The 25914-nt window shown below is 39.4% G+C and overlaps 3 protein-coding genes across 6 annotated transcripts; 1 reads left to right on the top strand and 2 right to left on the bottom strand.

The window, feature by feature from the left end:
• Window positions 1-1476: 1476 nt before the first annotated feature.
• Window positions 1477-8553, bottom strand: phgdh (phosphoglycerate dehydrogenase). The gene is made up of 12 exons (XM_080902779.1): window positions 8226-8553; window positions 6293-6444; window positions 6140-6205; window positions 5987-6041; window positions 5700-5798; window positions 5481-5613; window positions 5241-5389; window positions 4989-5141; window positions 3975-4113; window positions 3581-3708; window positions 3264-3486; window positions 1477-2556 (listed from the first exon to the last, which is right to left on the bottom strand). The coding sequence occupies exons 1-12, from the start codon at window positions 8361-8363 to the stop codon at window positions 2402-2404; spliced, it is 1590 nt and encodes a 529-aa protein (XP_080758905.1). The 5' UTR covers window positions 8364-8553; the 3' UTR covers window positions 1477-2401.
• Window positions 8554-11707: 3154 nt separating this feature from the next.
• On the top strand, window positions 11708-16502 carry cfap210 (cilia and flagella associated protein 210). 2 transcript variants are annotated; one of them, XM_080903141.1, is made up of 9 exons: window positions 11708-11884; window positions 12273-12469; window positions 12607-12780; window positions 12866-13071; window positions 13176-13332; window positions 13404-13543; window positions 13653-13845; window positions 14430-14594; window positions 14680-16502. In XM_080903141.1, exons 1-9 carry the CDS (start codon window positions 11836-11838, stop codon window positions 15031-15033), a joined length of 1635 nt encoding a protein of 544 aa, XP_080759267.1. In that variant the 5' UTR covers window positions 11708-11835; the 3' UTR covers window positions 15034-16502. The 2 variants fall into 2 exon arrangements, with proteins under 2 accessions (XP_080759267.1, XP_080759266.1); XM_080903140.1 differs by having other exon boundaries at window positions 12270-12469.
• A 1961-nt stretch (window positions 16503-18463) lies between these two features.
• On the bottom strand, window positions 18464-25766 carry ppig (peptidylprolyl isomerase G (cyclophilin G)). Of its 3 annotated transcripts, XM_080902578.1 has the most exons (13): window positions 25621-25765; window positions 25003-25069; window positions 23868-23942; window positions 23674-23781; window positions 23496-23540; window positions 23318-23405; window positions 23163-23192; window positions 22924-23063; window positions 22652-22826; window positions 22382-22567; window positions 22210-22300; window positions 21945-22084; window positions 18464-20329 (listed from the first exon to the last, which is right to left on the bottom strand). In XM_080902578.1, exons 2-13 carry the CDS (start codon window positions 25061-25063, stop codon window positions 19333-19335), a joined length of 2136 nt encoding a protein of 711 aa, XP_080758704.1. In that variant the 5' UTR covers window positions 25064-25069; window positions 25621-25765; the 3' UTR covers window positions 18464-19332. The 3 variants fall into 3 exon arrangements, with proteins under 3 accessions (XP_080758704.1, XP_080758702.1, XP_080758703.1); XM_080902576.1 differs by having other exon boundaries at window positions 22382-22826; window positions 25621-25766; XM_080902577.1 differs by having other exon boundaries at window positions 22382-22826; window positions 25644-25755.
• Window positions 25767-25914: the final 148 nt, after the last annotated feature.

Raw genomic sequence — 25914 nt, 5'->3', positions numbered from 1 at the left:
CATTGCACTGGTCCATTCATGTGTTCACCATTCTTGGCGTTGCCATGGTATTCTGAACCCAATTCGAGTGCGGTAAAGGCTTTAGCTAATCCTAACGAGGATTAACAGCACAGGGCTGCAGAGACGGAATATGTGTTAATCTCAGCAAATCATATATAATGAAACAATATTACTGCATTAGAACTAGTAATAACAGAGCCTTTGTAAAACCTTTTTTTAAAAGACAGATTGTTTTTTGTGCCCCATAACAAGCCGCCTGGGTTTATAAAGCAACAGAGAGGCAGGTCTTTTCTTTTTAGTCCAATGAAGGATTTTATTCATGAATTTATTCTATCGTTTAACTGTTGTTAAAATGAGCACTGCGACGGTCCCACTCAGTATTTTCTGAACGTTTAACTTATAAATCAAACGACTGATGTTGATAAAACAGCCAACTGAGGTAAAATATCGAATTAAACTTTCAAAATGAATCGCACTTTGTCTCTTGTTACAACATCATAACCGGTTTTATGTAACACAGAAGTCTGTGTGAACGGGTGAAATGTTTTAATTTTATATTAACGTGCAAAAAAACTTGAGCTAACTTCTTTATAGTTTGCTTCCAATGAGCCAGACGTGTAATTTTGTTTCAGGTGGTCTTAGGGGATAGCTCTCTGGGCTTTCTGAAGGCCCTTTGCACATTGGCTGCTTTTTCACTTATTTTCAGTCCAGCTCTTGTACCTCACCATTTTCATAGAGATTTTCTGTTTTGTTTTGTTTTGTTAAGCACTTTAACATTGATATATGAATCATTCAAGCATAAAAAGCCACCTCAATCAAGGGATGAACCAGTGTTGTGTATACACATAACAGACAACTTAGCAAAGAACCAATTATAAATTGTATCCTTAGCCACTTTATCGTACAAACACCTAATTTGTTCCTTTAGTTGAATCTATGAAAAATTCCATCACAGTTTGACAGGCATTGCAACAACAGCATGATTTCTAAAGAGCTATTAAGACAAAAAACGGCATATGGCAGCATGCCATTCACTGTGTCCTTAATAAAAATTAAGAAACTGGACAAGCAAAGGACAAACAAAAGCTTGCAGGCCTAAAAAAAATCAAACTCTGTGTTCAGCAGACGAACAGTATCTAAAAGTCACGTTCTTAAGAAAGAAGGGGGGGAAAAACAGCAAAGACCTGACACAGGACCTGAGAGATGCTTTAGGTCCTAAAGTTTATCCATCTGCTGGTGACATTAGAAATCGTCTCAAGGTGGCTGTCAAGAAGTCGTTCTTAAGGAAGGGAAATGAGGAAGAAAAGCCTGAGGTATGCAAAATTACACAACAACTTTACTGAAAATTAGTGACAACAGGTCGTTAAAGAGTGAACAATCCAAATGTGAAATGCTTGTTTCAAATCCATCATCCAATATATGGATGCAGAAGGACTGTTGTATCTGACATTTACCACAAGCCATAGCGCTTTGCTGTGGATTAAACAGATTGCTGTGTAGGCTGGACTAACTGCATGACTGATTAGGCAGCGGACACAGATTGAATTAAGTTTTTCATGCAACGATTCCACAGATTCCATTATTTAATCTCTTTATTTATTTATTGTTGAAAAATATACTACTGTGGCATCCACTGTGGTTTTCTGGGAGGATGGAGTAAAATATATCTTTGCTTAAGGATTCAGAGAACTGAGCATATGCACTGCATGTGGTAGGACTCATATTTTCTGAAGGTCTACAGAAAGTAAATGCCTATTTCTGGCTACTCTGTTTTGAGACAATGAGCTGAAATGTATTCTTATTTAGAAGTGGAAAGTAGTGAGATGAGATGATCTAAAGTGAGTGAGATTTCCATGATGCCACAGGAACAGATTTACATATGAAAAAAAGTTGTGTTGTTGCTTGCTTGCTACAACCTACAAAGCAGCTTTCTGCCACTAGCTCTGGGATGTGTTGTGCAGCCCTTTACTGTGTAATCTTACCAAAAATTAATAACAGTGGGGCAAAAAAAAACCCATAGAACCGACACAAATCACACATTGAACATTTTAATAGAGGAATTATTGAAGGGCTGTCGTACTGAACTCGAGCTGTGTAGTGAAGTATTTTTAAAATATTAAAATATAAGGCGTTCATATTAGAAAGTCTTCTTTAAAAGGATCATACAACAAACTGAGCAGCGTACAACGAACATTTTTATTTAATTTCTACTTCTACAAGTTAATAAAAACATCTAAACACTGGAATGTTATAAAATGCAGGTTTTAAACTGCAACTTCTGCACAAGTTGTTAGCTGTAAACACAAAGACCGGATCATTTATATTAGACGCTCCTGAAAATGTTACAGATCTCACATCCTGAATGCTATTCAGTGCCTCTGTAAGTGCTTTGCGCTGTCATTTAAAAGCTGAGCTGCGCTGCATCCTTCACCACGGAGTTCAAGGCACTGAGATCTCTCAAGAGAGAGGACACCCCCACACAATACCACAGATCCCCAGAGCGGTCTGCAGGAGCACTGAAAGACTCAATCTCCACTCCCTCTGTGGCCAACACTCCTAAACAAAGAACAATTGAAGAGAGAAAATAGGTGTGAATGGAAAGAAAAGAAACATGGTGAAGGTTACAATTTAGTTCTCACAACTCAGGGCCAGCTTTCATCTAAATTCAAACTCAAAAACAAATGTGCGTAAAGAAGCAGTTGAGGAAAAACAACAAGAATGCATGCTTTGTTTTCAGACACACATTTTAACAGACAAGCAAACTATCTACCACCAACCTAAACTTTCCATTTAATTGTTCTGAAGTGAGAAACAATTTTGACTCTTTATATTGTGTTTAAGGTTACTGCCTTAGCCTCCAAAACTGATGGAACTAATGGAAGTCATAAATTAATTCGTAAAACACTGAAAAGAAACTTTTCTCAGTTACTGATTGTGAATGTTGAATATACATTTGAATATACAATGAGGGAGAGTTTGTGCATTCTATCTATTGTCCAGAGGGTGGCGACTCTATTGCACTACTGGGTTGGACCTGCTTTTTCTCTCGCTTAATACTTTGTTGCATGGATTCAAACAGGTGCTGAAACAAACCAGTATTGATATGATAGAATTGCACAGTTGCTACAGATTTGTTGGCAGCACATCTGTGCTTCAACCATGTCCCAAACCTGCTCTGAGATTTGATGACTGTGGAGGCCATTTGTGTACAGTGAAATCTTTTATATTCACAGATTATAGTTTTGATGTCTACATTTTCTTACCAGCCAGTGAGGACAGGAGTTGAGGATTCGCAGGGGCCTTAAAGAACAGCAGATTTCCAGTGAGAGAGATGGGCTGTCTGAACACACTGTTGCACAGCTCCAGGAGGACAGGTGCTCCACCTTGAACTGAACCGCTGGCTTTGTAGCTGCAGCCATTGGCCGCAATCTCCACCTTACACACGCCTTCAGTGGCCCCGGCAGATGCACAGTGGGCCTGGTAAACCTGAAGAAGTTGAGATAAAGGAAAAAGATTTATTTGACATATATTCCACTTGTTTTTCTCATGTTTTATTTGCCTGAATAAATTGACGGTGTACCGTGATTCCAGTTTCCTTAGCTAAGCTCAGCGCGTTGATGAGGTTCGGGCAACATCCTGATTCATGATTGAGTAAACCCACCAGCACAGCTGAAGTCATGTAACCAGTGGAGGACTTCATGCAATCCCCTGGTTTGTTGAGCAGAGTGCAAAAAGCTTTTAATTATAGGCAAAATATTTTAAAGTAAAACTGTTTTAGAAAAAAAAAGACAAAAGAAATTACACAGAAATGATATTCCTATAATAGCTTATAAACCCACACGACTGATTGGACAGTTTCACTGTGACACCAGCAGAGGGAGGAAAAACTGCTTCCTAGTATTTTTCCTTCCTATGAGATGAACTCTCCTTGAGGTCGCTTGGTTACAGGAAACTGGTTAAACCAGAAATGTTACCTTGTGTAGTAATTTGAACGTGACTGAATGGTTTCTTAGACGCGCTGAAAGACTGAAGAACAGATCCAACGGCTTCTCCGAGTTTAATCAGTTGCTGCGACTCCTGGGAGAACGTGCTAGCCAAGACCTGAGCATTTACCTGCATAAGGAGAACAGTTTAAAATCTGTTACAAAATCATTCTTTTTTCTTTTTTTTAAAAAAAAGGTTATAATTATTTATTTTAGTTGAGGGCTTTTTTTTTTATAATTTTTTTTACCAACACCCTCCAAATGTGATCAAACTGGATTATCTACTGATACTGTTTCCTGCTCAGTCTCTGTTTCTTTGTATGTATCACCACTGTTTGCTTTATGTTTTTTGTACTAAACAAACAATAAAATATATCAGTTTTAAAGCTCCAGATGTCCAATGTGCAGCTGTCATATTCAAAATAAACTGCAGCACTGACGGCACATGGAGTAAAAGAAATAAAGAAAAATTTAACTCACAAATTCCTGAGACTGACGGTTTTCTGCGAGCATTGCTCGCTTGTCTTATTTCCAGAAACAGCGCTGCAGTTTTATTTTTTATATTCTTCACAGCTTTATAATCATCTGCTTATCTGATAATACTTGACATATTCTGCTGTCCATTTGGTGCAGATGAAAAGTGAAATGATGCATCAAATTCCCACTTTATGGCAAGTGTGGACAGAACCCGAAGCAGAAAGCCTGGCTTGACAAAGAAAGCTAATAACCACTGCTGTGATATCCATTAGGTTCCTGTTTTCTTCTGACCTGCTGCACGGCAGTCTGTAAAACAGTCCACTACTTCCTGTACAGATAACTGTGGGTATGAAGTCTGATTTGTTGATAGTGATGCTTTTGAAGCTTGAGAATATTTAGGCTTCTTTAGCGATTCATTTTACACAAATCCGCCAAACAATCACTTCAGTAGCCCTTTAGCAAATTTATAACTCTGGTCTGAGGAGTTATTTTTTAAACACAGTATTAAGACGAGCATGTAGGACTTACTGCTCCGACCAGGTTCTTTCCCTTCACCATGTCCACGATCTGCAGGGCAATGTCCTCCCCACAGCGAGCCTGAGCCTCCTTCGTACTGGCTCCCAGGTGAGGGCAGCTGATGACATTGGGATGCTCCACCAGTGAGTGGTTCTTAGGTGGCTCCTGTAGCCAAAAACATAAAGACAATGTGAAATTTAAGCAACAACATCTCTTTATTTAATAAAAATAAAGTCAATCAATCAATTTGACAAAAAGAAAAACCTCCACAAAGACGTCAAGGCCTGCTCCTCCACACTGTCCAGACTCCAAGGCTCTGAGCAGAGCCTCCTCATCGATGATGCCCCCTCTTGCACAGTTCACAACCTTCACGCCTTTCTTGCACTTGGCAAAGCTTTCATCGTTAAGCAGACCTTGGGAACATCAAAGAGAAATTCCACATCTTGCTGATGGACTTTGCGCCACCGTTATAATCGACCGACATATGATTGGTGTTTAGCTCACCGACAGTAGAGGGCAACAGGGGAGTGTGGACAGTGATGTAGTCACACTGGGGCCAGAGCTGCTCCAGATACATCTGTTCCACTCCCCAGCTGGCTGACACCTCTGGAGGAGTGATTGGATCATAGCCAATAGTCTGTTAAGGAGAAAACAACCTGTCATCTTTTTATGCCTGTTTATTTTAAATATCACAGTAACTGTGAGCAGATATCATATGCTGACCCTCATGCCAAATGACTGCATCCTCGAGGCGACCTCCTTTCCTATTCTTCCAAGTCCGACTATTCCGAGCACTTTGCCGTACAGCTCTGCGCCCATGAACTGAAAAATCGGAAGCAAAACAATGACCCACCTCCAAAAATCTCAAAGTACACAGATCCAAGTGTCCCATCTGATTATTCACAACTGAGTGGACAATGGAGCCAACCATGCAACAGTAATGGCTTGATGCTCCCAGTGCAAACAGCCGTTCAAACAGCACACTGGAGAGCAAGCGAAAATGCTTTTACCTTCTTGCGATCCCAGTTTCCTTGCTTCATTGACATCGCTGCTTGTGGCACATTTCTGAAAACAGATCAACGTAATAATGGAATATTACTGCACTTCAATTACAACCACAGAGCTTCTCGGCAATTGTTCAGAAATGACATGACTCGTCTTGCCTTGAGAGGCTCATGAGCAGAGCACATGTCAGCTCAGCAGCACTGATCGTGTTGCCACTCGGCGTGCTGCAGAAAAACACAGTTATAAAGTAAAGTCAGTGGTATACTGGAACTGCACAGTGAAGAAAATCTGCATTTAAACTGGAGGCTTACTTCATGACAATAATGCCCTTTTTGGTAGCGGCAGGAACATCTACGTTGTCCACACCGGTCCCAGCTCTTCCAATAATTTGGAGATTATTAGCAGCACTGATAACATCAGCTGTTACCTTGGTTGCAGATCTAACCACGAGGCCATCATAGTCCTGAGATTCAGAAAGAAGCAGAGCTGTTTTAAATACACCCAATAGTTCACACAGAGTCAATGGGTGTCAGTTATTTTGAGCAGCATAAGAACTGTGAACCAGTCAAAAATCCTATGCCAGGATATGATATACTTACTAAATAATTCTCATTAATTCCTCATTTCTAACACTGATCTTTGGCCTGTTTTATGCCAAATGATTTACCTCTGTTCAACCAGAAATGTTACAAGACAGGTTATAGTGGGGTTTTTTCCCCTGTTACAATGTAACATGGACTTCTATAGTTTCCCATTGCCAGGGGGACACCTGTTAACCATGCAAATAACTTTTTTCCACAATAAAATGTGATTTTATATCTCTGTCTGTGTCATGTCATGGCACATGACATGACACAGACAGGTGTTGTTTCAGGTGCCGAGTTCTGGGTTTGAATCTGCTTCAAGACCATTCACTGTGTGTCTTTTTCCTGCTCTCAGATTTCCCTCTCTTCTTTCCACTTTCTTGTCTAAATACAGACTAAAAAGCAAAAAAAACCCCAAACAAACAAAAAAACAAAGATCGTAAAGATTTTTTTTTTTTTTTTAATGGTTGAAACTGCAGCATTCAAAACTGATCATGCTGCAAAATGACATCTGACTGATAACGTTGTTAAATAGTTGTCAGCAGAGTGCCAAACAACATCTGGTTCGTGTACACACACACACACACACTACTATTACCAAATGTTATTCTTATTAACTATAAAGGACACTTTTAAGCCGCTTATGTTGATCTTCATGTAAATTCTATCCCATTTGTTGCATGGTGATTTATTAGCCTGTGTTGCAGCCAGTTATTAGATCAGTTAGCTCAGTGTGAGAGATGAACACTTTGTGTTACCCTTGTGGTGTATATTCTTGATTTATTTTATTCTAGAGGACAAAAGCATAATAAATCATTTAAAAATTCTTGAACAGAAGCTTTTTCTTGCTAGAAAGCCCAACAAGGATGTACAGGCATTATTTAAGCAACACAACCAGTCCATTTTCATCTCAGAGCTATGTTTTTTTTTTAAATTTAAGACTAGATGCTGAGAAACAGCCATCCAATGGTCATTCAACATTGAAATGTTTATTGAGAATAGGCTAAAATAAATTTTTAAAAATAAATACATTTTGGACTATGGGGGCTCCAAAAGGCTCACAGCCCCAGGGTGTACAATAATGTTAAGACACCCCTGCAGGGGCCTCATGTCATTTAGGGCACCAGAAGTTTTAGAGCCAGCCCTGTACAGTCCATTCAGCTTACATGAGAACAGCTCATTATTTCTAATCTGACAAATTGAATTTGTTCACATATTCTTAGACATACACACATTGGCTCTGTGGAGAAAATGTGGGATTGATGGAATAGTTTGGGTTGGGGGTAGAAGTGGAATCAATGGCCGCCCGATGCACTTGCAGCAGATAGGAGGTCTGACCGTGCGGCAATAGTCACAACACCACGAATGAGTTGCATCAGCTTCACAATGGGCGGTACTAACCGAATAAATCAGTTTTTAACTGGCTGCCGGGATCATTTAATTACACGTGTCAGGTTGAATTGTGTTACGGAATAAAAAATGCCGGCTGCTAGTCCGCAAAAACTTTTTTAGGCGTGCAGGGGCACATGCGCACCGATTAGAGCGAAAGCGGCTTTAGACTAAACTTTATAGAAACCTGCTTGGTAGGAAGAAAAAAATAAACCCGACAGCGGGTGCATGTGAAGAAATCACGCAATATAACGCAGAGTGCCATTACTACCTTTATCTCCGCGATTAATTCATCCTTAGTCATGTTCTGCTTCTCCGTGACTCGGATGCCATTTTCCTCCAGAATCGTCTTGCAGCGAGGGTCGACACTTTCACTAATCAGCACGGTTTTGATGGAGATCGGGGCCATCTTGGTGTTTTCTCTGCGGGTCGCTCGTTGGTGGGCCACCGGTGGGTGCTGAGTGATCTGGGAGAAGAGATGGATGGATGGATCGGGGAGTTGCTTCTTTTTTCTTTTTTCTTTTTTTTCCTTCTGCCGGTTTTGAATGGTCGTCTCTGATCTAAGACGCCCCCTTTCTACGTGGATCCGCCTGCAGCTCTCAAAGCATAGAAAGTCAAATCCGAACAATGCATACTGGAAATCCTGGAAATGGCCTGCATTCAAAATAAAAGTGCAGAAGTACTCTAACTGAGGCTAATACTGGCTTTTGGTTTGTAAGACTACACGTAGTGCTGGTTCAAGGTTAGCAACAGCCTCCTGTTAAAATGGATCAGCGTTATTTATTATTTTGCACATTTGTCACACATACATGTAAATACAAAAAGCAGTTTTTAAACCATAATTCAAACTATTAAGTGAAAAAAGCTATTCCTAAACCCGATAACTACTTGTGCCACTTCTGCAGCAAGAACTGCGATCAAGCTTTTGTGATAACTGGCAATGAGTCTTTCACATTTCACATGGAGGAATTTTGGCCCACTCTTCTTTGAAATGCTTTAACTGAGCCACAGTGGGAGACGTTTGGTGTGAATAGCCAGTTTAAGGTCAGGTCAAAGCATCTCAATCTTCCATCTAACCTTCCTTTTATTTTTTGGGGACATTCAGTGGACTAGCTGGTGTGCTTCATATCACTGTCCTGCCACAGGCTATCACACTACCACCACCATGCTGATGTGATGTTTTGTTTTGTTTTTAATTGAAATGCTGTATTCGTTTTATGTCAGATTTAACGGGACTCAAAGCTTCATATAAATTAAACTCATATTATATAAGGTTTCTTTTGGTGAATGTGAGATGAGCCTTTGTGTTCTTTTTGCTCAGCTGTGAGTTTCTCTTTGGAGTTCTCCCATGGATGATATTTTTTACCCAGTCTCTTTCTTATTATTAAATAATGAATGCCGACTTTAACTGAGGCAGGTGAGGCCTGCAGTTGAGTTATTTTATGTCCTTCTGGAGTCATGTCATGGAAGCACCTGAAACAGCAGAACGCAGTCATTTGGAGTAATTTTCATTTCCATTTTCAGACGGATAGATGTCAATGACTTTGTTTCTCAGCTGTTTCTTTAGATTTTGAGAGCTTTTAGCCTTCTTCACGTTGTCAGGCAGGTTCTATTTAAGTGATTTCTGGATTCAACAAGTCTGGCAGCAATAAGGCTTCGTATTAGCTAATGAAGCTTAACTTTCCAAAATCAATGGTTTATCACAGTTAATTCATTATTCCTTTTCATATAGGGCCAGGCTTGTAAACTTTTTTCCCTTGATAAATGAAATCCTCATTTAAAAATTTCTATTGACTTGGATTTTATTTGGATAGGGTGTTTTATTTTGTACATACTTTTATTTGTCAACTTGAGATTTTCTTTAACTGATTGCTAGCTTTTATTTTATATGATGGGATAGGATATGTTTCCTTTATGGCAAAGATGGAAAATGCTTTTGTTAGAGCAGTTAAAAACTAAGACAAACACACAATACATATAAGAAATAGTGCCAATAAGTAGAATGATATGTTGCTGAATAAAACAGAATAGGACAAAAATATATCAATAAGTATCAAACTAATCTAAACAGATACATATACTGAAGGGAAATGAGTATAAACTGAAATAAAAAATAATATATAAAAAGGTAAAATATTGTAAGTTCAATAGAGCAGCAATGGCTTATTAAATGTAATACAAGCAGTATAGCAACTATCAGATGATATTAAGGTTACTCAGTGTAGCTTATCCATACACCAATCCCTAACTCGAGACTCTAAACGATGCATAGTTTTTAGTTATACCAGGGATAATATATGAATTGTATGCTGTACAAATTAGAAAAAATGAAACTGAAAGATTGCAAATAAAAGTAAACACATAAACCGCATTCATAGCTGGAAAGGGATACATCTTTAGTTTGTAAGTACTATGAAGTACTTTACCTTTACTAAGTACAAACAGTAGAAAAATATTATTCTTAGCCTGTCTCCGACGTTCAGTGAAACTCTGCTACAAATTGAAAACAAATTCTAATCATGAGGTGTTGATTATGCTTATTTCTAGATCCATATTTTGTTTCTCAGAGTTTACCAGCATAGCCTTGTATGAAACACAGTTCAGAATAACCTTCAAAACTCTATCAAATAACTGAGTATAAACTATAACAGCTGAAACATAAGTAGCAAAGTAAAGGATCTGAGAGATGTAATCACCTAAAGATCAAATTGGTCCATAACTCTCCCCATTTAACAGTAAGTCAGGTCAGGCGAGTCTTAATTCAACAGACACTGTTCATCACCTGACTCATTAGGCAGCACATGACAGGCCATGTTTCACTGCTGGCTCAGTAAATTTAGCACATCTGTCATGGTCACACAGCTGCATATGCCTAAAGGACCAGATTTTACAATGGATTTCATTGACCAAGATCTTAAACAAGAGTAAAGACAACAAAATTATTTAATCTGAAATTGCCAGGAGTCCTATTACAAACCAGAATTACTGTCCAAATCAGAGACTCCATCTTTGTCATCAGATTTCCCATCATGTTTAATTAGTATACTGTAAATAAAAACTTTATGAACCATTCATCTATTACTTTCAGTTACTCTTTTAACATTTTTTCATAACTACAGGCTTTGTCAGTGGGCATATTTTGACACATCAGAGTAGTAAAAGTAGTAAAAACTGAGCCCTAACTGTCAGCACGTGAATCACAGGTGGACTCAGCCTGAAGACTGCAATGAGAAAAACTTTACCTGCTTGTTGTTTTTAATAAACCAAACATTGTACTTCACAGCGTTCTGGTCTATGTTTGTAAGAAAAAAAACAAATTTGTACAAAGTACAAATGTGGTGCTTAGAAAAAATTAATTTACATATTTGATGTTGTTTTAAACCATAGACAAGATTGTTCTTTCTAAGTTTAGACAACCACTTTTCTCCTCTTGGTGTCAGTGAGATAACTGAACATGCATCCCCATGCAGAAAATGTGTATAACTATGGAAAGATCACAAAAAAACGTGTGTCACGCCATTCATTTTCCCTAGTTTTTTACATAATGAATTCAGAGTGTATACGAGTGTGTATATATACACTTGACTGCGGTATAAAATACTGTTGTAGATCAATGGATTTATTGCCTACTAATTTGAGAAAAACAGAGCTTTCTCTCCTGAGCCCCGCTGACCCTCCGAGGGCTCTGCCTATCAGTATTCAGAGGATGATTCTGATTGGTTCCGTCATTGCCTGGATACGACGCAACAAACTCAGGCTACGTAGAGCGGGCAGTCTGATGAACGCCAGCTTTCAACTATAATAAAATAAAAGAGAACCTTTACTTTGTTTTTTGTGTTTGACATTATTTTCTATAATAGTAGCCACTCCATCCGATAGGAATGGCAGCGGTGGTTCTGTACGGCCGTCGTAGAGGAGCTAGTAAGAATGGTGAGAGCCAAACAGATATTTCAAAGTTTATTATGTGTAGTTATATAGTTAACCTTTGCTACCAGAGCCGTTTTAAGCCATTATTGAACCAAAAACTCTAGATGGAGCCGAATGTAATGCTCATTTATTTAAGCTATTTGTTTGTCGAGGCTATTAGCCTATAAGTGCTTTTGATTTTAAATTTTGAAAGTCTTTCCAAGATCCTGCTTCACTTCACTTCAACCAAGAAGTACAACTATGAAAGTCAGTTATTTTACAAGTGGGGTGTTGTGGTTTTTTTCTCTATATGAGTATAATATCTTCTAGGGACGTAGTAGGAACCTTGGTGTGATCAGTGGTTGCTGTAGCACATGTTCCAGTGGTAATTTCTTTATTAATGTGTCAGCAGATGAAGCCATTAGAGCTATGCAGCCACCAGACCTCCGACATGTTACTGTCTTACGTAAGACTGAATGGCTGAGGATTCAAGATGAACTGTGTGGGGTTAATAAAGAAGAGAAGAGAATAAGAGAGGCAGCTAAACAGCGAGAGAACCTACACCTGCAGTCACAGGAGGTGGTGAAACTTTGGCCTGATACCCTCCATGTAAGTTCCATGTTGAGAGACATTTCCTAAGATTAGATTTATACTAATAAAGTCATGTGCACTTGCTAGGTTGAAAAGAGCTGGAACACAAAGACAAAAACACACTGCATCTTACGTACACTTATGTCTTGTCACAGGGACAAAGGCTGAAAAGGCTGCAGGAAAAGAAGATTCGAAAGGAAATTGAGGAGGAGCAAATGAGACTGGCTGATTTAGAAGAAGCAAAATACCAGGAGCAGAGGCGGAAGGAGATTATTGAAAAAGCCAAGACTCAGCTCTACTGTCAAACCGACAGAGTCAAAGGACTACATGTTAGTCTCGCTTGTGCATTATTATGCCACTTGTGTATAAAACTGCACAATTTCACCTAACAAATGATTAACACTTCCTCCACAGAGTGCACTCCTGCTGACAGAGGTGCTGAAGGAGAGGGATGCTCAGATTGAGCTTAAACAAAGAAGAAAGAGTGCCAATATAGATGTGGACAAAGCATTTCTGCATATGGTACAGACTAGAGAGGATGAAGCCTCGAAACAGGAGCAGGAGAAGGCAATGCAGAGGAAGCTTGTGAGACAGGTTGCTGCAGAAGACCTGAGAAACCAGTAAGACCTAACAATCAGGCTCCAGCTGTATGTGTTAAGAATTTTAAATCCCCAAAACACCACTACCCCAGGACAATGACAATTATATGATTACTTTTCCTCAGAATAAAAGAAAATGAGCTACTGAGAGAGCGACAGAAGCTGGAGAGCAAGAAGGATGGAGACGAAATCCAGCGTCTCCAAGCGCTGCATCAGCTGGAGCGAAGGATGGAGGCAGAAAGACAAGCAAATCAGAAAAGAAGCCTCATGCAAGCTCGCCAGGTAGGCTCTTATCTGAATCTTATCTAGTATTTAGTTCACTGGACATTAAGTTTATTTAATGCATTTTACAGGAGCATATCACCAACAGAGACCTCGTAAGAGCCACGGATGCTCAGAAACGGGAAGCTGAAGAGGAGCAAAGGAAACTGTTTCTCTCTACTAAGCAAAAAATCATCAAGTTACGCAAAGAAAAAGAAAAAGAGCTGCTTAGGTAAGACAGAGTAAAACAGTATATATCAATAAATAGCTCTGGATCAAAGTATCTCCAGTGCTACATCTTCTTAAATATAATGGATACTCGTATGCATTTTCTTCTCTAGAGAGGCCCAGACACGTAGAGACAGGATCATAAACAAACTGACGGTCACACAGCAGGAGCAAGCTGTCAGCGAGGAGCAGAAGATCGCAAAGGCTGTCGCAGAGAGCGAGGCAAAACAGGCGCAGCAGCAACTGGAGGAGGATGAGAAGAAAGCTGCAATGTTGAAGTCCATCAGTGTACACAGAGAGCTAATGGTATCTCAAACCGAGCATGAAACATCCAGTGTGTTTCCTCTAAGTCCAATTTTTCTTAATGTCGTGCCATCCCCCCTAATTAACAGTTTTTATTTAAACTTACAAGAAAAAAACCACAATCCTCTCTCCTGCCCCAACACATCTCATCACATAAATGTCTCGTTGTAAATGCATTCTTTATTTTTAATGGACACATTTATAATGGTATTCAACAGTATACAGAAAGTAAGGCAATGCATGATCTTAAATTGAAAGAGTCGTACCTTAAATACCTTTTACTGCTCGTACACATTATTTTCCATTCTTTTTCATCCTGTTTCAGACTTAAATCACTTTCCCATGTCTTCTTAAGAGCTTTATTTATGAGCTCAACAGCTTTGGGTGCTCGTAAACTACATGGGTTAGGGTTAGAAGATCCCTGAGTTGCAGATGTTTAAATATTCCAAAGTGGTACACAAGCTCTATTTATTTCAATATACCATCACAGTGTATATATATCCTCCAATGTGTCTTTTCTGTGTAGAGAAATCCATATTGTTGCTGACAAAATGTAATCATGTGTGTAATGCAAACTGTTTTACCAGAGACAAGAGAAGGAGGAGAAGGACAAAATAGAGAGGAAGAAGGCCCAAGAAGCACTGCAGGCCAAGAAAGAGGCTGACAGAATATTTACTGAGAAGCAGCAACTAAAGGTTAAGAAAATCAGAGAAGAAGAAAGAGAGGTGCAAGACTTCAATGCTGCGCAAATGGTAATGTCGGCCAAAACTTAAGTTTTAATCAGAAACTTTGCACCTTCTTCACTGAAACTCGTTTGCCTTTGCCTTGCAAATACAGGCTGAAAAAGGTGCCAGACTTCAGCAGCTGAGACAACAGGAACATGAGTTTGAAGTGAAGAATGCAGAACTCATCGCTGAAGAGGAAAACCGCTTCCAGCAGTATTCACAGCAAATCATCAATGCTGCAGCAGAGGCTCAGCGAAACGTGTTTCCACTTTGTAAAGCTGCGAGGGAAGGGATCGGAGGTGGGTCCGGTCCTGTTTTTAGTGGAGTCAGGCCAAGTTACCTTGTTCAGGACCGCACTGGAGCTCAGATGCCCAAATACGTGTCATTGGCCACCCAGAACATCAAAAAGCTTCACCAAGCTGTAGATATTCAGGATGCCAAGAGAAGACTTGGATTCACATGGTGATAGGTTACATCCAGTTTGAGTGCACTTCCAGAAAGCAGGTTCAGTAAGTGTGAGTTTGTTAACTCTGATATGAGGGAAACACTGTTCCTGAGTCAGGCTGTGTGAACCTAACCTGCTTGCTATCAGGTTTCATGAACAAACTCACAAACCCCTTCTACACCCGAATCAGCCGAAACACTCGGTCTCACATCCACATCCCGAACGCCCTAATGTCACCTGCATTTTGTCCCTGTCAGATTTGGACAGGGACAAAATGAAGATTCAAGTATATACATACAATCACTTAAATCTTTTAATAAGTGCTGTTGAAGGTTCTACAATGTATTTTAACTTCACAAGACCGTTCATTAGTGAACATGTTTGATTAAAACTGGAAGTTTCTCTTTGCCAACATAGAAAGGATTTGTTTGACAGCACTTATTGGATTGACCAATACTCAGAACAATGGCAAGTCCAAGGAGCTCCAATCCATTCCTAAACAACTGCAGATTCCAGGATCATCAGTTCAAACAACTGTACGCAAGTGCAAGCTCTTCAGATATAGCACACAATGCCATGGTCTGCGTGAAGAACCACACTGTTACCTCAGATTAGATGAAATCTGTTAAAATGCTCAGCATCAACCCAGTAACCACCAATACTGATGCCTAGAAACTGCTTGAAATGTCCACAACGAAGACAGCTTTACATTCCTGTGAAATGAGAGGGTGACAAGCAAGAAAAAAAGCTCCAAACATCTCCAACACCTTCAAACTGAACTGAAATTTGCAGTTGCCCACACGAAAAGCCAAATGCCTTCTAGAATAAAGTTTTACAGTCAGATGAAACAAAGAATGAGATGACAAGAGGTATGTTTCGAGGAGTAAAACCTAAAAACACTGTACCAGTTGTCAAGCATGGCGGTGGTACCATCGTGCTCTGGCTGTTTTGCTGTCAGTGGTGCTGGTACATTGCACAATGTGGATAGAATAATGAAGGATGATTATTGACAAATTCTTCAACTTTATCTCAAATTCAGAGCTAGACCATTGAAACTTGGACACAACTGGGTGTTCCAGCAGGACAATGATCCCAAACACACATAAAAACCAGTGTTGGAAGGAATAAAGCAGGCTGGCATTAAGCTTCTGGGATAGCTTTCTGAAAGTCTGGACCAGAATCCTATTGAAAATCTGTGAACTATGCTTAAAAAAACAAATTTATGCCAGGAAACCAACCATTTTAAACGAACTTCAGCTTGTAGAGCTGCAGCTTGAGGTCTGTTTGAGGTGCAACTTGCTAAGGGACATTTAAGAAAGATTAGCTGGGGTGCATGTATAATTTTGACCCTGTGTGGTTTAGACAAATCTAAATTAAATTCAAACTTGTGTACTCAGTTTTTGTTTTTTTAAGGTTATTAAAGATGTGTGCTGCACGATCATTTCAACCTGTAAAAAGAACAGTTCAAAGAAATCAATAAAAGTCCCAAATTATCATGATGAGTGTAAACTGCACTGTGTATTTGAAGCTGTCTGTGATTATCACTAAGTAGACAAAGCTCTTTTCTTCCATCCGGTTCTTTAATATAAATGTCACGGACCACACTAAGATTCGTATTAGTCCACTGGATTTTAAATAGAGGCTCTGATCTTTATTTATCTGTTGCCATGGTGAATCCTAGTAACGAGCTGAACTCAGAGACAACATACTCAGGTTTTCTGGGACTAAAAACTCAAGAGTTAATCTGCTCAGAGGTTTTTGAACCTGCTTTCAAACATGCTAAAAACATCTTGATACTGATTGTGCCTCCTTACTCTCCCTGCGGCCAGGGAGCCCATGTTGTATTTAATAAACCGTAATGTTTTGAAGGTTTTAGTCATGGTAAACATCCACTAAACAATGAGACCAGTGGTAAAAAGCCATCATTACCAAGGTTGAGACTGCCATGGCTTATTTCAAAATATAGAAATCTTCTGTGTCTCAACCTCAACTTTAAAGACAATTTTGTTCATTGTCCAAGTTTAATATATTCTCTTTGTTTTTTCATTGGTCAATTTTGATCTTCTGATGAGTTTATTTACTGGCTGTTAGCCACTGCTCCCCTTTATTTTTTTGACAAAATACAAGCAGAGTTGAAGTTCAGAAATAGATCAGAAACAATAACAGTATAATAACTTTTATCTACAGTCAGTGATCAGGAATGAATATGTTCTCATACCACTGTTTTGCTGGTCCTGTATTTTTAAAATGTGAATATTTAATGGCAATGTTAAACTAATATATAACTAATATATTGAGGAACAGAAGAGTAATTCACTTTGGTGTCTCAATGCAAGAAGGTCCTTGGCTTGAATCCACTAGCTCATCTGAGCACAGGTAACCATGTGATGGACTGACAATCTGTCCAGCGTGTGCCTGTCTTGCTCTATGACAGCCGAGATAGGCCCCAGACTTCCCACAACCTCTTGTGCCCTACTTGCAGTACTTTCATATCCCACTAGGGGGCCACGACACAAACTGTGGGAACCACATGACCACTGCCTTGAAGGGAAAGGGCTACACTAAAACATTGCTGCTTTATGCTGATGTCAGCATCGTTAATATAGAAATGTAGTGTAGTACATTAATCTTTGTGTCATTGTGAAGTCATGTTCTACTTAAACGTTTTAAAGAGCTCAAACAAGGAACGTGCTTATGCACCCCGATAACTAATATATTGCTCTGAAGTTTGGAGATGATCCAAAGGAAACTTAAGCTTTTTCATAATTAGTATGATCCTGAACTTTGACCTTCAAGCACTATATACTAAAAGTGCATTTTATAATCTTTACCCATATAATTTCAGCCAATTCTGCTTCAAACTTTAGCTATATAAACTATAAAACTTGAGATTTTAAGATACTCGAAGTTTCACGTTGCATGAATGTATCAATGTGAGGTTGTGGGGCATTGTATTATAATACAAAAAGTGTGTTACACAGCCCTCTGTATGCCCTTTTATATAGTACTTGATATGGTTTCTAGAATTTGTTTTTTTAAGGTTAACTTTAACCTTGGGTGCTAAGAATAAGGGTGCTTGGCCAATCTCGGTACTCATGTTCCCCAAAGCCTACTATATATTGAAGGTTGAAGATTATACATTTTAGGGGGAAAAAATTACATCAGCTTTAGCCGTTATGGCAACAACAATCACACAAAATTTGAAAATGATATCTTGAAAACTGGACACTAGACTAAGACAAACAGAATTCATACTCCCTTGCTTTGAAGGGAGTAAAAGAACATCACTCAGAATTTGTTATTTGAAATGATGGAAAGATGACTCATCCAAACTAAAAATAACCTGGGAACGGATTTCCACTGCAACGACAGAGTGATACAACCACTAATGACTCACTAATAACGGTATCACTTAACGAATAAAAACAAAAAACAATGAATTAAAATCAAACAGAGCCTTTTAATTCTTCAAACACTCCAGCAGTTCTTAAAATCAGTTTGAACCAAACAGAACAGAAACAAACTGCTTTTATCTTATACTTAACAGCTTGGCATTAACATTTTCTCTTTCAACAGAATTACAGTAAATGGTTAAAAAACAAAAACAAAAGAAACATCATGGGTGTACATAATCTGACACACAATGACAAAGATGAGCATGCAAGACACGAGTGTTTTCTTCCAGGCTGATTGACATTAAAATAACTCGAGGATACCTTCAAAATCTTTTTCTCCCCCTCTTTAAATTTTTTTTTAAAACAAACTAAAATCAGAGAAAATTGTAAGTCAAGACAGAATTACAGAATTTACCACATGATGTAAAATTCAGAAAAAAAACAACAACAAAAAGAAAACTTGCCTCCAATCTGACTTCACGCGATTAAATAATGTAAAATTTAGAAGAATACCTGGTACGTTTACAGCCCTGCCTGTGCAGTACACACACTTTGTAGTTACAAATCCTTTGTTTCTAGAATGGCTCCAAAATGTCAGCTACCAGTTAACTGTGTTACACACTCAGTGGTGGACAAACCCACAATCCCCATAAAGTCCAAACTTCAGCCAAAGGTTGAGGATGCTACAGTTTGCACCTTCAGGTATGAGCCTTTTTATTTAAGGTCTTTTCTACAGTCTGTTATCTGAATACCACAGTTATTTAACAGTCAAGTAATTAGCTTTGAGGAACCTTTTACAGTCATGTTATCTTTGGCAGAACTGTTTATTTTGTACTGTATGAGGACTGTGATTGTGCCCCACTGTAGATGGAAAGCTGACGCTGCGTACTACATATACGCTGTAGAAAATAAGAACATTGCGCGTTTAGTTGCTGTCAGAGCTGGAGCTAGACCCCGACCGATTCCTCTTGCTATCATTTCTATCTTTGCCTTTCGTACTGTCTGGTCTTTGGCTGGCCGGGCTCCTTCGGTCTTTGGACTTGTCTCTTCTTTTAGAATCTGGGCTCCTATGACTCTTCTTTTTCTCTTCTCTGTCACTCTCAGAGCTGCTGCTACTGCGTCTCCTCCTCTGGCCGGCAGCCTCTCTGTCTCTGACTTTTCTATGAGAGGATCGATCCCTGCTTCGGTCTCGCCTGCCACTCCTGCTTCTCGAGCGCCTGCCTCTGTGCGAGTCCCTAGCCTTACTTCTGTCTGGGCTTCTTGTTCGATGTTCTTTATCCCGGGATGTTCCTTGTCTCTTACTCTCCCTATCACTGTTGTGTCTTCTTTCCCGACTCCTGCTGCGCTCTCTGCTGCGCTCTCTGCCCCTCTCTCTGCCCCTCTCTCTTTTTTCTTCTCTCTCTTTTGATGCTGAAGTCCTACCTCTGTCTTTGTTTCTGCTGCTTGATCTGTGCTCATCCTTTTTGGCAGCTCTCTCTTTACTTCTGGACTTTGTCCTGGTTCTCTCACCATTTCTACCTTTTGTGTCTTCTTTATGCTTTTTGTCAGACTCATGACCCTTATTTCTATCTTTACTGTGATCAGATTCTGCCTCCTTTTCTTTCTTATGAACATTTCTATCTTTGCTCCTTGAGCGACCTCTCCTCTCGTCACTTCTGTGCTTGTGACTCTTCTCTCTGCTTTTTGACCTTTTCTTTTCTCGGCTTTTACTGCGACTATGGGATTTATCCTTTTTCTTTGCCTTCTGTTTATCATGCTTCTCATCCTTCGCTACAGTATCCTCCTCCTTACTTTTAGATCTATGAGATCGAGTTTTCTTGTCTTTTTTACCCTCAGTTGTATGTTCAGCTTTTGAACTTGAAGTCCGTCTTTCTCTTTTCTGTGCTTTAGCAGCCTCATCCTGACCCTCATTCATGTCACCTCTGTAAAAGAAATAGTAGAAAAAGAATAATAACAATAATAAACTTTAGGAGTTAGACAAAACATCAATTTGGCAGACAAAAAAAATATTTTAAAAAAGTAACTTTTCTGTTGTTTTGTTATATAATCAAGTGCACATCCACTCACCTGCCACTTTATTAAGTACACCTGTTTAGCTGCTAATATATAATCTGTCAATCACATAACAGCAATTGAGTGTATTTAGCTCACCTTATTATTGTTAACCATGCCTGTCGTTTTATGAGCACAGTGTACCCCATGTTCTGATGGTTGTTCCAACACAATAACATGCCATGTCACAAAGCTCAATCAGCAAATCATGAGTTCACTGTACTCAAATAGTCACCAGATCTCACTTTTGGGACGTGATGAAAGTTCATCATGGGCGTAAGGCTGGAAAATCAGCTACTGTGTGATGCCGTCATGTCAATATGAACCAAAATGTCTGAGGAATGTGACCTGCACCTTGCAGAAGAACTAATACAGTTCTGAAAGTAAAAAGGGGTACAACAGTACTAGCAAGGTGTACTTAAAGAAGTGGCCAGTGAGTGTACATGCACCATGTGATATAATGTTGATGCCTGCTCAGTAATCCAGGTAATTTCATCTGGATGCATCATTTTTAGTGGGAGAAACATCTCACTCAGCTAAGTGACTTCTTCAGTCTGAAACTGGGATATCATATGATATGGGAATTTTATTAAGTATGCACCATATACCACATGTAACTCTATGTTGTGTATGTCAATAATAATCATATTGAGTATGCATTTGGGATTGAAAATATTTAATTTTTCTAACAGACAAAACTCATAGGACGAGTCAGAGTGATGGAAGCCACCTCAAGACAACATGTGCATATCTGAAACAAAAATGATTTAGCAGGACTCTCCCTGCCCTGCAAAGTAATTCTGATTAAGGGTTTTGAGAGTGGTCAAATTGAGTTGTCATTTCTGAGGGGGAAAAAAGCCACTCACATGGCTCATTTATTAACTAAAAAAAAAAAAAAAAGTCTGTCACATCTTTATGTATTAAGAGTTTCAAAGGTACTGTAACTCAAAAGAAATGGTTTAGGCCCTTAAAAGTTTTAAAAAGTGTTATAGAAATGAAATCATACATGTTGGGAATAATATTCCAACAGTTTAAATATTCATGCTTTTTCAGTGGTCACTGCAGTTTACCAACAGCTTGTCTGTGGTCATCTCAGGTACAAGGCTCGAGGCTCAGCAGGTTCTCCGTTTTATGACAAACACTTCATCTCTGCTAGGTGCACAGCAGAGGTGTCAATATTTACCAGCTTAGGAGGAAATGGAGCTAAAGCTGCTGATTGTCAGGATCCATTTGCAGTGTTCACAACCTTTTTACTGCCCTTTCAATTGCTTTATATTTTTTAATATAAAGCAATGCAAAGACCGTAAAAAAAATAACAAAAATCATACATGCACACTGCAATGTATGATTTTTAAATCTGAAATATGGAGCCCAACAAAAATTTCTTCTCAAGTGCTTTAAAGTGGATTAAGTAAAAAACAAAAAACAAGTCCTGCCTACAGGGAACTTCTACAACATCTTTGACTTTAGGTGATATCATCTTACCTGTCACCCTTAATCCATCGCTCTACTGTGACTGCCCTCATCCTCTGACGCTGCATCTCCTGTCGCCAGTGTGGGGGAGTTTCACTGCGCCGAAAACGATCTCTAGACCTTGAACGAGAGCGTGATGGGGTCCGGTATCTCTAGATGGGAGAAACATAAATCAGCATCTTCAACATGCCTGTGCATAAGTAAAAACAAAACAAAGCTTGTTATAAATAAATCGTGCTGTATGACGTAAAGTGTGCAAAACGTTTGGTCCACCTACCCTTGGACCCCTGCCTTTTATCTTCCTGCCAGATCGAGTCATCACGAGTCTTCTGTGATATGTTGATTGAGAGTTGTAAGCTGCACCAGTACTGTAGGTGAGAGAAGGCGTGAAAATGAACAAACTGTATTACTTTTTGATATTTGTGATATTGGCTGACTCTCAAACACACCTTTCTCTTGGTCTTTCGTCTTTATTTCGCTGATCCTTGTTAACCTCCTCTTTTGGCTTCTGGGCTATCTGGGGACTTATCCTCATAAGGAATCGATTTTCAGGGATGGGTGGGATTTCTTCAGGACGCACTGTAGATGTAACCAACTCATCTTGTTCCTTCTCTTCAGCACTTTCAGCTTCTGATCTGTAAAGATTTTGTGGGTCAGTAGCAAGACACTTGGTGCCATTTACACAGCAGACAGTGAATAGGTGAAAATAAATGAAGTACTTCTTCTTGTCCTCCTTCTGTTTCTCTTTTTGCTTCTTTGCCTTCTTTTTCCGCTTCTTGGATTCTTTTTCTGACTCTTCGCTCTCGGAGGACGACTCTGAGGAGCTCTCCGAGTCACTGGAGCTACTGCTGGAGCTTGATGAGGCCCTCTTCTTCTTTTTTGCATCTTTTTTTGCTGCAACAACATAAACAGCATTATTATGATGACTGAAACTCATTTAAAAAAAAACCAAACAAACAAAAAACTTTGAATATACTTTATTTAAACACACCTTTAGATTTGGGGATGAGCTCTCCACAGTTCAAAACTTTCACCTCAGCGTACGGTCGGCTGTTGGGGTCCGTCTTCTGGCTCTCCATGGTTTGAATGACTTCTTGGCCAGAGATCACGTGACCAAAAACCACATGCACACTGAGAAAATAAAGTGGTAGCAATGCCTCATTACATGCTGCGTGCATTGTGCATAATGGGATTAATTAATAATTCAAAATGTAGTTGGGAGGCACTTACCCGTCGAGATGTGGAGAAGGTTTTGTTGTTCTGAGATGTGAAAGCAGGACATTCAAGGGGAAAAAAAAAAAAGAAGCATCTAATCACTTTCAAAGTTCAGAAATGCAACTAATAATGCACGATGTCAATTACAGGTAGGAACAGATGTTGCTTACATGAAAAACTGGGATCCATTTGTATCTTTACCCCGATTGGCCATTGACAGCAGGTACTCCTTGTTGTGTTTGACTGCAAAGCTTTCGTCTGGGGGGGAAAAGGAGAAGATTGTACTGACATCTTGAAGCCAATGTCAGTTTGGATAATAACTGATGGCATTCACAGTGGCCTCTTTACCTTCAAAAAAGCCTCCGTAAATGGATTCGCCTCCTCTTCCATTACCTATGATTAAAAAAACAAAAAAAAAAAAAAAAAACAAAAAAAAAAAAACATGAACCATGAAAAAATCTGTTGACTCATAAGTAACACCATCCTTCCATGTCGAATATAAAATTTACAAGTCCTGTAAACTCACCTTCGCTGAAGTCTCCTCCTTGAATCATGAAGTCTTTTACAATTCGATGAAAAAGGCATCCTTTGTAGTGGAGCGGTTTCTGAGTTCCCTTCCCAATGCCTTTCTCACCTGGACCAAACCACATATCTGATTAATAACCTGTGCTGTTAATTGTCATCATTTGTGGAATAGTTTTATTGAGTAAATTCCTTCACCTGTGCAGAGACATCTGAAGTTTTCACAAGTTTTGGGACAGATGTCTGCAAACAGCTCCACCACGATTCTGCCAACTGTGAGGAGACAGTGAGATCAGAGAAATTTACTTCTGTGTAAAGTACAATGGAGCACACTGATCAGTGGTTACAAGAAGCGTGAATCACCGAGTTAATCATCACACAACACAATAATCTCTTTAACCAAACAAGAAGAAGAGAAAAACAAAACAGACGAGGTTATGTATCCATTCACTGCACTGTTAGTCTGAGTTTCATCATTATAATTTAATCTATACAAACACCTTTTTTTTTTTTTTTTTTTTTTTTTACAAAAGAACAGGTGTTATAGGTGCACAAAAAGTAATTAATTTTTAAATTTACTAGTACACATCAAATGCCTTGATTAATAGTAAGGATGGTAAGATTTGTGATGACACAAGACTGCTCACTTTCTTGCAGAAAATGCACAAAAAAATAAAATAAAATCCACTAGCGCTTCTAAAAGAAGTTTTTCCTGGTCTAGAGTTCAGGATCTGAACAAAAAATGGAAATAATGTTAATAAAAGGACTGTGTAGATGTGTGCAAGTTGAACCCTGATGGAGCTTTCATCTGACAATATAATATAAACTGGCATTGATGTAGTTCCAGACTACACTGAGGCTATTTTCAGCAAATTTAATAAACAGTGTGTAGTGTTCATATACTGAAACATTTTACTACCCCATTCATGTCTTTAAGGGCAGATTACAGAGTACTGTTGAACAAAGCTAAAGATTATTGCCTTCACTTGTCACATTTTTTGACATCCATATTTTTCCCTTTGCCAGCTGCTGACTAGCTTGTTTTGGTCAGCATTAACCTCATCTTCAGACTATGAATTAACTGTGATGTTTTGCTCACTTGGTTGATCATGCAACCCATCTATAGTCCTCACTGCAGGGGACTTGGGTTTAACAGCTTGCTGTCTGTCCCCTCACTCTCTTCCCACCCTCCTGTTTGCCCTGTTCTATTCAGTACAGGCAAACCCCCCACAAACTTAAAGAAGACCGAAAGAAAATAAACCACGTGTGTTTTCTTGGTAAACCACACAAGGCTTAAAGTACCAAAAAGCAGCCAGAATTTTTTCCTTCTTACCAAGTACATTGCTGATTCCAATGTCAAGGAAGCAGCGAGGGCGCTGTACCTTGATCCCCATGATCACCTGAAAATGAGAAACAAGGTATGAACACAAGGATGACAGAACATCGAACAACCCCCACTCTGACCATTAAGACCTTACCAGTAACTTCATTCAGGAGCAGAAATTAAACACACGGGTGGCTTCTTTAAATGTAACATAAAAGTTCACTTAAGTTCTGTTCGCCTGCATGATATCAATACAAACAAAGTACCGATACAGTTCCCATGCGACTTATAGCAGCTGCATTATCTGCAAATTAGCCTCGGCTAGCTAACCGCGCGATTAAGTATCGGTCGACTGGTTGAGCGGACAGCAGACACACGTTTTCATGCTTAAAAATAACAAATACCGACGCTTACACACACTCACTAACGTGGACCTTCACGTTACAGTTTCACACGCCCCCCCCACCGTATCTTTTTAACGGCAGGCCTAGCGTTAGCATTAGCATTAGCAAGTCACCTATCGTTAGCCGCAGACATGTACATAGAATTTACTGCAAGAAGTGAGCGGTACATTTTCAGCAAGTTTAAACGGCGCATAAAAGTAAGACTGACGCAACAGTACATCACCTGGAAAACCGAATATACCGCACCGTAAGGCGAGCAGCTCTCCCAAACAAGCAAAATGAAGTTTCATTCAGTGCTGGGCTCAGTGTTTTCTAAAGATGGCGCGGCGAGGACGTCAATGTGTTTCCAGAGCCGTGCACCGGTCAGGGCGTGGGGCCATTTTTACCCTGAAACTGGCCTGGCAGGCGCAAATGCTCGATTGGGCTGCCGAGTCACTTTCCTGCAATGACATAAAACCAGTTACATTTGCCGTTTCATGTTGCTAAAAATTGCGACCACTTCATATCCATAGTTTAT

The sequence above is a fragment of the Rhamphochromis sp. 'chilingali' genome (genome assembly GCF_963969265.1).
Source record: "Rhamphochromis sp. 'chilingali' genome assembly, chromosome: 14".
Lineage (NCBI taxonomy): Eukaryota > Metazoa > Chordata > Actinopteri > Cichliformes > Cichlidae > Rhamphochromis > Rhamphochromis sp. 'chilingali'.
This window is presented reverse-complemented; position numbering and strand designations above follow the sequence as displayed.

Coding starts and splice junctions, on each gene's coding strand:
- cfap210 (XM_080903140.1), top strand. CDS start 11,836: ATGGCAGCGGTGGTTCTGTACGGCCGTCGTAGAGGAGCTAGTAAGAAT. Junction 11,885..12,269: donor TAGAGGAGCTAGTAAGAATG/GTGAGAGCCAAA, acceptor TTAATGTGTCAG/CAGATGAAGCCATTAGAGCT. Junction 13,333..13,403: donor GCCTCATGCAAGCTCGCCAG/GTAGGCTCTTAT, acceptor TGCATTTTACAG/GAGCATATCACCAACAGAGA.
- phgdh (XM_080902779.1), bottom strand. CDS start 8,363: ATGGCCCCGATCTCCATCAAAACCGTGCTGATTAGTGAAAGTGTCGAC. Junction 4,114..4,988: donor GAAAGAACCTGGTCGGAGCA/GTAAGTCCTACA, acceptor CTCCTTATGCAG/GTAAATGCTCAGGTCTTGGC. Junction 3,487..3,580: donor CTAAGGAAACTGGAATCACG/GTACACCGTCAA, acceptor CAACTTCTTCAG/GTTTACCAGGCCCACTGTGC.
- ppig (XM_080902576.1), bottom strand. CDS start 25,063: ATGGGGATCAAGGTACAGCGCCCTCGCTGCTTCCTTGACATTGGAATC. Junction 23,943..25,002: donor TGGAATCAGCAATGTACTTG/GTAAGAAGGAAA, acceptor GTCTCCTCACAG/TTGGCAGAATCGTGGTGGAG. Junction 22,301..22,381: donor GACGAAAGACCAAGAGAAAG/GTGTGTTTGAGA, acceptor TCTCACCTACAG/TACTGGTGCAGCTTACAACT.